The sequence below is a fragment of the Carassius carassius genome, chromosome 47 (assembly GCF_963082965.1).
Source record: "Carassius carassius chromosome 47, fCarCar2.1, whole genome shotgun sequence".
NCBI classification, from domain to species: domain Eukaryota; kingdom Metazoa; phylum Chordata; class Actinopteri; order Cypriniformes; family Cyprinidae; genus Carassius; species Carassius carassius.
The window spans coordinates 2,623,021-2,636,572 of NC_081801.1; the positions used below are offsets into that span (position 1 = coordinate 2,623,021).

Sequence of the window (13,552 nt, forward strand, 5' to 3'; positions counted from 1 at the left end):
TGCTTCACTTTCTGTGAAAGCCATTATCTATGTGTCACTATACACACACATACACTATATAATACAAAACACACACTCATCAGGTCATTTCCTTTCCACGGTAAAGCAAGATGATCCAGTTGAGCATTTTTTTGGTCTAAACACACACACCGAGGGTTATTTATTTATTTTTTTTCCTAACGGACATCATGCGACCATTAGCTCATTACAGCGATGATGTCACTGTTTTTGGGGCTGGTTCCATTTATCTGATAGTGATTTACCTGTGCTGTGTGACCTATTCAGCCTCCATAGAGGTTTTCTTTGACTAATGCTCTCTAAATCATCAGATCTTTTCCACCTGGCTCCCAGACACCGTCTGACAGAAAGTCATGCTTATAATCTACAATATACACCTTGTGTTTTTTATAAGAGAAGACCTCCAGAACTTTTTCCCCACTTGTTCATTCCAGGTAAACAGATTTTTTGGAGTGTTTAGTTGTTTAACTCGCTTTCTAACATTCCGAGAAAATATTGTTAGGAGTTAAACATCTTCTCTCCCGATGCCAGTGTTACAAACAACGATCCAGACGTCTAGCTTGGATTTAAGTTGGAACTAAGAGTGGAATGAATGTCAGTCTGTTTGCGTTAAGAGATGTGAGACCTGTTCAAAGCTTCAGGGGTTTTAAACACGCCCCCACATGTCTACGTCACTGTGAGGGAAGATTTGCATAACACCGCCCAAATGTTCACGCAAAGAAAGAAGCCGTAACTTTGATTCTTGCTGTAGTATTGTTGCTGCCGCCACCTTGTGGAGGAGACTCTCTGTGTTATGTTACGAAGGCAAAACTACTTTGTTTGGTCTTCCTAAAGAGGACACAACTAGAGATCAGTGGTTGAGTTCATGCTTTCATATTTAAAGAATTTGCCACTGATGATTCAAACACGAGGATTGAGCTGTATATTGTAGCGCTTGTTGTTTGTTTTTTCTCCGATCACAAATGCAGACACAGTTACGCAGCATGATGCAACGCAACACGAAAAAAACTATATAAGTAATAATAATCAGTAATTATGTCCCCACTGGATGCAACAAATGCCTAGTTTATAATGGGTTTTACTGGTTTTGAATGGTTGTGCGGCATCACAGTATGGTGAGGGGCGTAACATTTCCGTCACAGGCTTGAGGCATTCAGCCAATCACAACAGACTGGATAGCTGGCCAATTAGAGTACAGTATCGCTTTTCAGAACGATGAGATTTGTAACAAAGTGACACATTTCAGATAGGCATAGAGGAGCAACAATAATGTACAGTATGTGGAAAATAATGTTTTTTGAACCGCATAAACACATTGCATTACAGCACATACACAAATAATGTTCTTTTTAACAACGTCATATGACCTCTTTAAACTCGCCCCGATTTTGAGCATTTTTCCCAATCACATGCACACTATCCCTGTGAGTGTTTGTGCACAAGGACGCCAAGTACCTGAATAATAGCTTCCATGTGTGACCTGTCTCCCCACACACGCACACGCGGTGACAAACACACATCCCTGAATGTTATCCATCACACACTCTCATCTTTCTTCGCTGATGTGTCTTTGAGGTTTGTAACGTGTGACCGCACATTTGAGCTGCTTGTCTTCTAAAGCCTCACAATTGTCTTTTGATCCGCACCGCCGCAAGTCCATCCGGCCTGCAGCGTAACACACAACAGAAGCTGATAATCAAAGCCTGTTGTTCTACTTTTACCCCGTACCCTCAGTTCTGAGAAAATGACAAGAATAATATTTATGAGGTTTGGAAATGATTAAATTGTTGATAATTACTGACATTTACTTTTGTTGTAACCTTTTGTGTTAGGAATGTTCGGAGTGTGTTGGCATGCTGTTGATTACCACAGGACAGAAATTCAAGTCCTCCATTAGTTTGTAAAAACAAGAATCACATTTACAGGAATGTACTTACAATGGAAGTCTATTGGGAGCAAGACTTTGCACTGGGATAAATGCTAAACACTTTTTTTAACACCAACGCAAGACTTCATAATTGATTAATTGATCAAATTTATAATTTAAAACACTAAATATGCAATTTGTTACTAATCTTGCTTATGCAAAATTACATTAAATATGTCTAAAAAAATTGCATAATCCACAAATCAGAAGGTGAAGTACTTCACCCACAGAAATAACATTAACGACTTTAATTTATAAATGTTTAAACAGAGCTAATATAAATATGAGAACAAAAATAGTGCTATTTATATAATTATTTTTTTTACTTTTAAAATTCTATTGCATCTGAAACTTTCCACTGAAAAGTCAATCTTAAACCAGCCCAAGTTGTTTCTGGTCTTAACTGGTTTTCTTGTTCTTACCAGCCTGTTATGCTGGTATTTTTCTGGTTTATCTTGTCAGCTCAAGTGGTCAAGTACCCAAAGCTCCTCTAAAAACCATAGACCTGTGTAACTCTAGAGAGCCCCTAAGCGACACTGTAATGAAAAAACTATGGCATGTGAGGAAAAATGTTATTGTGTTCACAAAACATTTACGTTTCCTTGCAAACCTATTGCACTTCCTTGTGAAACTTTACATTCACTTTGAAATATAGTTCCTAGTTTAGTATACTTCCTCCCAATATCCTCCCATATTGTTTCCATCACAAAAGTTTTGCGAGCGAATGCAAAAGTTTTCTGAGTGAATGCAACATCATGTTTTTTTACCATCATCATGTCCCTTTAAGGTCTCCATAGGTTTTAAACATTTCAGCTGAATAAAAAGCATCAAAACTGCTACAAGTCACAGTTTGTTACTTGTAGATGTTGAGAGTAAATCTATCATCCCACAGCAGGTTACAAGAACATTCCACCATCCCGGATGAGGTCAGAAGAATAGTGTGCTTACCCCGAGGGGAGGTCAGAGGAAAATTATTCTCCCTCAGAGTCCAAGAGAACATTCTCTTGCCCCAGTTTACCCTGTCTGAACGATTACATGCTCCTAAAGCCTGTTACACAGGCTGTTAAAAGCACCACCATAGCCAGCCTCAATAAACACACTGAACACAAGCAGTTTGAGAGAGCTGTAGCTCAGGTATTAACACCGTGAGGAGTCAGCACTGTCTGTTTAAAGAGATTTTCGCCTCAAAACATAGAAACATAGACGTGCATACGTGTGCAGCTGAACCCTAGTTCTCACACACATGGTAAGATCATTAGCGGGATCGACTTACCACAAACTAACAGGCCATCTCAATCTACAGTGAGAACAAAAGGACACAGTGTGAGTGTGTCTGTCTGTTTCCTGCTGTTTTACTGACATATCCAACATAACCAGACATTCAGAGAAAGATTTAAGGCCAGGTCCTGTTGTAACATACACTCGCACCAACAGGATTCAGTTTGAATCAGAACATTCCGGAACTTTGCCCACCTGGGTCTTAACCTAACCATAATGCTTCAGAAAGCTTTAATGACAGAGCAGCTTCAGCTAAAGACTGTAATTTAGGACACACACACACACACACACTGGGCAGTAACTGGGATTATGTCACTCACCACAACATCACGTGATCGGCCAATCAGCTGTGTATCAGTATCAAATAAGTCTGTTATTAGTGATACTGACCGCATGAGTAACAGACTGGAGTTCCGCCACGAGACTAGAGATAGTATGTCGATTTCTTCTCTCTGTTGTCATAGTCTTTCCTTAACTGTGAATGAAGAAAAAAAAAGTTTTTTTATAATTTCTGCAGTGAATGCTATGCTGCTAGGGTGGCTGCTTGGGGTGGGGGGTTGTGGGTAGTTGCTAGGGCATTGCTGGGACTTTGTGGGAGGTTGCTGGCCATTGTTAAGTGGTTTCTGAGGTGTTGTGGGTGATGGCTTGGGTATTGCTACAGAAGGACGTTTTAGGAATATTGTGGGGGGTTGCTAGGAGGATTCTGGGGTGTTTAGGCATAGATATGTATAGGTACAGTAGATGCCACATTTGACCACTCTAGACATGTCAATGTATCCTCCATCTTGGAATGGTCTAAACGTCATTACTCACACTTAAAATAAATTAATTTCAAGATGCACTCAACATTGTGCAGCATCTAGTTGTAAAAACTGCCTAAATGTAGATTTCTGAACAAACTGGATAAACTCGTAAGAATGTGTTGGTTTGTGTTTTTGATAACTCAATATTACAGGTTTATAAACTAAAGTATCTTTTAAATACATTGTTATCTAATGGCTTCGTCTTATTGTATTGAGTTGAAGTCAGATATAGCCAGATATAGATATTCATGCATGCGTAGCTTATAACTACAGTTGCAGACACACAGGGAGTGTTCATGGACCAGCATTGACTATTCCAATATGGCGGATGGCTTGCATATAGCGGTCTATAGAAACAGCCATTAATAGGGCATCTCCCTATACATATCTACAGTATGTGTTTAGTGTTGTAGCTAGAGCACTGTGGGAGTTTGCTGGGATGTTTGCTGGGAGAGAGTGATAGGGAATTGCTAGCAAGTTTCTGTTTAGTTGATAGGTGGTTGCTGGAGTGTAGTGGATGGTTGCTTTCTGTGCTATGAAGTTTATTACTCAGGTTTAGATGTTTATTCATATTACTGACCTCAAACATAATAGTACGAGTATGATAATAGTAAAAGTGATGTTGACTTTGTATACACCTAACCGATTTTAATAGATAGACATAACAACATATGTACAACTCAGTCTCGTAGATGATTTTTTGCCTTTTGTAAAGTTCTACTTTGAATGTTATTAAACTGCCATTGGGTTGAAAGATGAGATAATTGGTCCCAATTACTGGTATATCATTAAACCGCTGTTACCATTTGCCTTCTTCACATGTGTATCTGACTTTAAAAAAAAACATTATTACAGAATACTTTGCGCAAGAATCAGACCCTCACGGAACTTTAGCAATCCTCCATTCAGTTCTCTTTAAACAATTCCCCAGAGATCCATCCCGGCAGAAGTATTTTACTGTACCTGCAAGTCAGAATGACAGGAAAGTATGTGAAAACTTGAGAAAGGAAAAATGGATGGAGGGAAAGGAGGATGGAGAGAGGGATGTGGAACAAATGGGACCTCATAAAAGTTACAAATAAGAGTTCAGACATGAGCTGGGTCCGCCAATTATATGGCACTGCCCTTTGCTCCGCCCCTCTCAGCATGGGGGTGTCTGTTAGACTCATAACTCCGCCCACCACAGCTGCTGTTGATAGACAGCCTGTTACCTCAACCCACTCTTTTCTTCTGTCCCTCACTCCTGAGTCCTGCTCAATCACACGCAGACTTTCTCTATAAAACAGTCACAGTCTCACATACAAGACACTGAAGACAAAGGAATCAAAGATCAGCTTCCATAAGGCTTTTCACTCACACACTCCTTCTGTGGAGTGGCAGAAGGTTGTGATAAAGGATGACCGGCACAATGCATCTCCTCACGACCGTTTCTCTGATCTTTACTCTCAGCTCAGCAAGCGCAGAATCAACCGGTGAGTACACAAAGTTTCTTTAAAACGTTAAAATGTTTCTTTAATTCATGACTAAAGCTGCCTGTTTTAACTAGTAATATGAGTATTTAAGTTTATTCAAATTAACATTTTTACTGTATTCTCACTTTTAGACGTTTTTCCACATTTCTCTGTCTCATAAAATCTCATGCTGAGCTGTATATCTCTCTGTAATCTTCTCTCTCTCTTCTCTGTATGTTCTCTGACATCATCTCCTTTTTGATTTCTCAATTTATTCATCCCAACAATGTGTTTATCACAGAGCCTCAGGTTCCAATTTAGATTTTTGGTAACTGGTTGTGTGTACGAGAGAGAGAGCCAAAATGTGTGTTAGTTTGTATGAAGGGTAGTTCATTCTGGGCTATAGAAGTAATAATGTCTTTTGCAGCAAAGATGAGATTGCATTATTTTATTGAATCTGAAAGGCGAACACAATACTTAAAAAAAACACACGCACACACAAACACACTACAGAGGATATAAACATACCCTATTTTTGATGACAATGTAATATTTCCTCCAAGACGTGACTTCGTGAATGTTTGAACATTAAAATGACAAATAAGTCAAATCACACATGTTGGTAATCACAGCCAGCATGTAAATCTTTCAGCACACCATCTCTGAACAGAAATGATGCTTTTGAGTAACAAACAGCTCTTTGAAATGGGCAAACTATACTCTTACTTGACAAGAAATCAAAGATAAATGAGGAACAACAATAGCGTTGTTTTTTTTTGGGAATATTGCTTAGTTGTATTAATGTGCTGATTGCTAAGGCATGAAAATGAGAGTCAGACCATCTCTCTCGGTTAAAATATTGGAAAGACATCATCTTTGAGTCGTCATTAACATTTTTGCACACAACATTATGTTTGCCTGTTCAGCCAATGGCACGCTTCCATCACCATAACAACTAACATCTGTATTTGACATCCGGCAGTGACACCGCAACGATTTGTCCGTTCACCTGGTTTCCATGAAGTTTTCCAGTGAAAATGTTCAATGGATAAGATCCAATTCGATCCCTGTCAATCTCAGTTATACAAACTAAGACCAGTTACAGGTGTTTCTGATTAAAAACCTCAAGATATGAATCTGAAATTCAAGCCTTTTCTGCTTATTCTGGAACACAACAGAATAGAAATTTATATCTTTGTTAAATGTTGCTCACCAAAATGTATGTCACTCATCAAGCACGTTAGTTCTGGTCTCAGCATTTGTACACACACCATTATCCCATTTTCAATGCCAAAACATTAAACAATTTGAATGCCATTAGACTTTTGGTTTGAGTCGAGCTGTGTTATGCTTTAAAAAACAACTAATACTTGCCGTTTGCAAACTTCAAAGAACAACAAATCCCTGAACATTTATTTGGCCACATGCAACTGGCTAAATAAACAGGAACAGTATTTACAGTCTTACAGAAAATTACATCAACTTGGGCATCACTCCCAGCATGCATTAGCCTAAGAAACAACCACATGTTTGTGAGCAGTATGCTTTGTGTTTGAGTATCACTTATATAACCTTTAAATAATGTTTTCCCTGCAGTGTATAACCTCTTAACGTCACCGGACTGCCTACCGGATCTACTGCACGGAGGTTTGGCAGAGCAGGGAGTAACAGAACTCTATATTCTCACAACGTTCCGTCTCCAGCCTCGAACTGGAAACACCATATTCAGCTTGTACAATCCACGAGACAACAGCAAGTACTTTGAGTTTTCTGTGCTTGGGAAAATCAACAAAGGTATGTAAACTTTGACTATACCATACTTTTGACATTTCTGTAAGAGTTATGATTATATATGTGATATGATGACGTGGGCTTCATTTGCTTTTGTCATTTACTATAAAAATTTGCAATCCAATTTGACCTGAAAATAAAGGTTTTAAGCTCTAAAAATTACAGAAATGTAACAGGTAATGGATCAAAAAAGAAGTGATATCAGACAAAATATAAAAACTCCCATTGTCTATCTCTTTCTCTCTATGTAGCTACTTTACGATACCTGCGCAGAGATGGTAGGATGAGTACCGTTACCTTCAACAACCTGAAACTGGCTGATGGTGAGAAGCATCGGCTGCTCTTCCATTTGAAGGGACTGGAGGTGGGCCAACCAGGGGGCTTCCCGCACAACCAGGGGGTGTTACCGGTGCCCGGGGTGGAGCTCCACCTGGACTGCAGGCTGGTAGAGACGCTGAGAGATTTACCAGCTGTGTTTAATGGCCTAAACGATCACCAGGGAGTGGAGCTCAGAACTATGCAGGGGAAACCACAAGTATACAACATATTTAATAGCTGCACACTCACATGTTGAGATATATTTGAAGGGTTTTCGATGCAAGCACTAATACACTAACATAAACTCCCCATTGTGCTCTTTCTGTTCCGATTGGCAGGAGGAGTTGGAGGAGCTCAAACTTGCATATGGTGATTCAATGGAAAATGTTGCATCGCTGCAGGACTGCCACACTCATCAGAGCGACTCTGTACAGACCTTAGGTAAAAACTCAATTTTGACATTCTCTGAAGAAAACATGAGTGGTGCATCTGCAAAATCTGCCACCCCAATGTTAAGAATTATTGCTGGTTGACAGGGTGTTCTGATCGGTTTCTATGGCTAGGGGTTTGTTACAAATAAAGCATTTTTCAGTGGCATCAGCATATGTTTTCGATCCAAGAAAACAGTTGGCCAGAACTAAATCGGCTTAATTACTAAGAGCACTTTTGAGGAATGGGTTCCAAAAGAAGAGATAATAAAAGGGAGACAATATGAATAAATTGTTTATCTGCTAAAATAAGATCAGCGTTTTTGTTATTTATAAAGGGCTTAACACGAAACAGCTTACAAATCAGATGCTGGAGCTGACAAAGGTCATTAATGAGCTGAAAGATGTTCTTATTCAGCAGGTAAAACCTTCCTTCCAATTACCTTTTTGTAACTTTTTGTTTAATGTTCTTAATTTCCACCATCCCTTATTTACAAATCAGATTTTTGTATTTGCACGGTTGTTTACAGGTGAAGGAAACCTCTTTCCTCAGAAACACCATTGCTGAGTGCCAAGTCTGTGGTAAGACATTATGATTAGCAAGATATTTGTGATATGCATGGGTTTGTTAATGCATCTATGCAGATAAGAGACCAAAACCAGGCATTTTTTCATGTCAACAAATACTCCAGTCATGACATCAAAGTCACCAAATCTGAAGCAGGAGGGCAATCATGGAGTGTTTAATTACAGATGTATCATGAATGCTTCAAACCACAGCATAAATGCTAAATATTATTGGTTAATTCTAGGGCTGGGTGGAACGGAGGTGGTGAAACCAAAATGCACTCCTGGAGTATGTTTCCGTGATGACATGTGTATAGAAACAGAAAATGGGGTGGAGTGCGGTCCATGTCCTGATGGATACACTGGAGATGGATATAGCTGTGATGATGTTGATGAGGTACGTGTCTGTTCAAGGAGTCATATCAAGACAAATGACTTTTACTTCATCTCCTGGTATAGCCTGAGGAAGGTCGATTGAATTTAAAATGCTGCTAAAAAAATAATATTATGGTGTAGATTTGAACAGGGCGTGGGATTGAAACATTTCATGTTTCAAACTTTTTTTCTATGTTCTAGGAAACATGGTGAAACTTGCAGTTCCTTATTTTGATAGGACAGTAGAGTTAGACGGGAAACAATGGGGGAGAAAAGAGCCATTAGCCAGAATTCAAACTCTGGGTTAAATGAATGTAAATGCCATTCATATTCGTGTCGATTGCAGTGCCAGTTTAATCCCTGCTTCCCTGGCGTGAGGTGTGTGAACATGGCTCCAGGTTTCCGCTGTGAGGCATGTCCTCTTGGATTCACTGGAAAACCACTGGAGGGTGTTGGCGTGGCCTATGCACAAACGCACAAGCAGGTACGTCACTGATGACTTGGGGCCTTTTTGCATGATTTGTGTCAGAGTTCCCTAATGGTTAAACTTTATGCAAAGTGAAGCATCAAGCACAACATTAGCCCCAGCACCATTGTTTGCAGGTCATATGTTGTATTGCATATGACCTGCAATTAAGTTTAAGCAATTAAAAAAATGAAAATTTGCCATTGATATTTTGATATACAGCCAGCCATAAGAGACTGAATGTTCACGTATCTCTTAATTTCTATATTTTCTATACTTTAGGTGTGTGATGATATCGATGAGTGTAAAGGACCAAATAATGGAGGATGCGCCACTAACTCCATCTGTGTGAATTCTGTGGTGAGAACTGATTTGCTCATAATGCACAATATATGTCACATGGACATGCAAACCAAAAGAATAATGCCTCAAAATGTTTGTTACCTTGTGTAGGGATCATATCAATGTGGCCGATGTAAGACAGGATTTACAGGTGACCAGATCAGAGGTTGTAAGCCAGAGAAAAGCTGTGGAAACCGCCTACAGAACCCTTGTGACCCCAATGCACAGTGCATAGAGGAAAGGGATGGCACCATCACATGCCAGGTGCCTTTTTAGAGCACACACATTTTAAGCATATGCTGGAAAAAAGACATGCTCAAAAACAAATGTATTTGTGTACTAGTGTGGCATTGGATGGGCTGGAAATGGTTATCTCTGCGGTAAAGACACTGACATCGATGGGTACCCTGATGAGAAGCTGCGCTGCCGAGACCCAACCTGCAGAAAGGTAACTATGGCAACAATGCAATTGATATTGACTTGCTCAGGGCTCTGGTGACATCACTTGCTTGTTTCCGTGAAAGCTGATTCATTTGGTTCCTCTACCAGGATAACTGTGTTACCGTTCCAAACTCGGGACAAGAGGATGCAGATGGTGACGGGAAAGGCGATGCATGTGACCCAGATGCAGATGGAGATGGAATACTGAATGAGCAGGTAAATGCACACATTAGTGTTGTGTTTGATATATTTTATGTAGAGTCTCACACTAATTCCTTTACAAATCTCTTACCTCTTGTTTTTCTATCTCTGGTTATGAAGTAAACTTTTTTTCTTTTTTTTTCTGTGTATATGTATGGATTTTAGGATAACTGCTGGTTGACACCAAATATAAACCAACGTAACAGTGATAAGGACAGCCATGGCGATGCATGTGACAACTGTATCCGAGTGGATAACCCAGACCAGAGAGACACAGATTCTGATGGCCTCGGAGATGCATGTGATGATGACATGGATGGAGATGGTAAGAGAATGAAGAGATTGTAAAATCTTGATGATTTAGTTCAAACAAAAGGTTTGTCTTTGTCTTTCTGGTATGGAGTCATTCCCATTTTCGGTGTTTGTTTTTGTTGATTGTCAGGGCTGAAAAACTTCCTTGATAACTGCCAGCGAGTGAAAAATCGTGACCAGCTGGATCGTGATGGGGATGGAGTGGGAGATGCATGTGATAGCTGTCCTGACATCCCAAATCCAAATCAGGTACATTATTTGCAGATATATATTCTTCAGATTCTGTACTTTTGTACTATAATAAATATTTATTACTCTTCCCAGTCTGACATTGACAATGATCTTGTTGGAGATTCTTGCGACACAAATCAAGATAGGTATGAAAAGGTCCATAACTCATGCAACAGAGATACGGGTTCCTTTGCATTCTTACACCAAAATTATGAATTTCCAGACAATTCTGTCAATGTTCTGTAGAAACTTCTGCAAGCACATTTCTTGTATCCTTCAGTGATGGTGATGGTCACCAAGATAGCAAAGACAACTGCCCGCTGGTAATTAACAGCTCCCAGCTGGACACAGATAAAGACGGACTGGGAGATGAATGTGACGATGATGATGATAATGATGGTATTCCCGACACACTGCCTCCTGGACCAGATAACTGCCGCTTGGTGCCCAACTCTGACCAAATAGATGACAACAGTAAGTACACCATTAATCCTTGAAAATACACAGTATGTACTGTACGTTATTCTGTGATCATCTACTCACCATATTTTTCTTCACTGAACCAAAAGAATGAAAACTGAAATGAACAGTGACTGTCAAACTCAATATAAATAGCTGACATATGACTTTGCACTGCATTCCTAGTCTTCTAAAGTTATACGATACCTTTGTGTAAGAAACAGAAATGTATCCCATTATACTTAGAAAGTCTTGTATTTTTAGTTTCAGTGAACATACAGAATTTTTTTTCCAGTCATCCCTCACTCACCTGTTCATCTCTACACAGATGATGGAGTAGGCGACATATGCGAATCAGACTTTGACCAAGACAAGGTGATTGACAGGATCGATAACTGCCCAGAAAATGCAGAGATCACACTGACAGACTTCAGAGCCTATCAGACGGTTGTACTGGACCCAGAGGGTGATGCTCAGATTGACCCCAACTGGGTGGTTCTTAACCAGGTGACAGATTAGCAATAGATTCATAAAATGTTATGTCTCTACAGAAAACTGTTCAAGACGTACAATGCTGATAAATTCTTTGCCTTGCTTCAAAGGGAATGGAGATTGTCCAGACTATGAATAGTGACCCTGGCCTTGCTGTTGGTGAGAGGATGCATGTTTCTCCAAAATAATTAATGACATATTATCTTATTTCTGTTAATGATGCAATTGCCCTCTTGGATGACCAGGTTACACTGCATTCAGCGGTGTGGATTTTGAGGGAACCTTCCACGTGAATACGGTGACTGATGACGACTATGCCGGCTTCATCTTTGGCTACCAAGACTCTTCCAGTTTCTACGTGGTGATGTGGAAGCAAACGGAGCAGACATACTGGCAGGCCACACCCTTCAGAGCTGTAGCTGAACCTGGAATTCAGCTGAAGGTTGATTAGCTGAATTTCAAAATTTATGTCCAAGTTTGTAAGAAAGTCTTGATTGGTTTAACAGAACTCTAACTTTGTTTCTTGCTCTTAGGCAGTAAAGTCCAAGACTGGTCCAGGTGAGCATTTGAGGAACTCTCTCTGGCACACAGGTGACACTAATGATCAGGTACGTCTCCTTTGGAAGGATCCAAGGAACGTTGGTTGGAAGGATAAGGTATCATACCGCTGGTACCTGCAACATCGCCCACAAGTCGGATACATCAGGTGAGCCAATCAAAATTCAGGTGACTTCATGTTTGAAGCCAAGCAAGCGGTTACTTGAGAAGGAAAAGTGTGTTAAAAATCAAAATGATTCGATAGACTTCTGTGTGTGTGTGTTTGTAGGGTTCGTTTCTATGAGGGATCAGAGCTGGTGGCAGATTCTGGAGTGACAATTGATACCACAATGAGAGGAGGAAGACTGGGAGTGTTCTGCTTCTCTCAAGAGAACATCATCTGGTCAAACTTGAAGTACCGCTGCAATGGTGAGAACACAAACACAAACAGACATGTATAATGTTACAAAATATTTTTGTTTCATATAAATAAATCTTTTTCCAGACACCATTCCTGAGGACTTCCAGGAGTTCAGTACACAACATGGCATGGATCCCCTGTAAATAATACCCATAATGCTATGTTTATACCACCACACCATTTCGCACAGTCCTATGTGTGTCTCTGAAAGTGTGAAACACTTTTGTACACAATGTGTGTGTGTAGAAATGGAATACGTGTATACACAATGTGTATGCCATTTTTTATTTTAAATCAACCTTTTTACTCTTGTCGAAAAACTTCATATAACATTTAGAAAAGAGACGAACAGTATTTTCTGTTATCAGTCATTTAAAAGTTAAAATTATTAGCTACCTGTCCAGAATGGAGGTAGATTTGCACCAAGTCATTGTAAAGAGAACATTTACAAGAAAGGAGGAAACATAATAAACCTTTTTGGAGTCTTTCATTCCTATTTGGCACCAATAAAAGAATCATTTCAAGACACTTGATGACATAAATGTATGACTGTACTTCCATCTGACTAAGGTTTTTATGTTCTGTAGCTCAGAAACAATCATATTTTGTAAATGAAATGAAACCTTGATCTAAAATTGGATTACTTTTTTTATTACAATTAATACATTATATATTGTTCTATTTAAAGTCTACA

General features: G+C 39.5%; 2 protein-coding genes across 3 annotated transcripts in view; one reads left to right on the forward strand and one right to left on the reverse strand.

Annotated features, from left to right (window-relative positions):
• The window catches only part of haus1 (HAUS augmin-like complex, subunit 1), a 138,298-nt gene that overhangs the window by 17,056 nt on the left and 107,690 nt on the right, over window positions 1-13,552 (reverse strand). The window lies entirely within an intron of this gene.
• On the forward strand, window positions 5,244-13,386 carry thbs4b (thrombospondin 4b). Of its 2 annotated transcripts, XM_059541779.1 has the most exons (22): window positions 5,244-5,498; window positions 7,074-7,271; window positions 7,520-7,803; window positions 7,925-8,027; window positions 8,353-8,435; window positions 8,545-8,596; window positions 8,827-8,978; window positions 9,303-9,440; window positions 9,705-9,782; window positions 9,876-10,028; window positions 10,108-10,212; window positions 10,314-10,421; window positions 10,572-10,731; window positions 10,849-10,967; window positions 11,043-11,095; window positions 11,230-11,423; window positions 11,737-11,915; window positions 12,011-12,059; window positions 12,146-12,342; window positions 12,434-12,606; window positions 12,727-12,866; window positions 12,943-13,386. In XM_059541779.1, exons 1-22 carry the CDS (start codon window positions 5,423-5,425, stop codon window positions 12,999-13,001), a joined length of 2,853 nt encoding a protein of 950 aa, XP_059397762.1. In that variant the 5' UTR covers window positions 5,244-5,422; the 3' UTR covers window positions 13,002-13,386. The 2 variants fall into 2 exon arrangements, with proteins under 2 accessions (XP_059397762.1, XP_059397761.1); XM_059541778.1 differs by having other exon boundaries at window positions 10,849-11,095.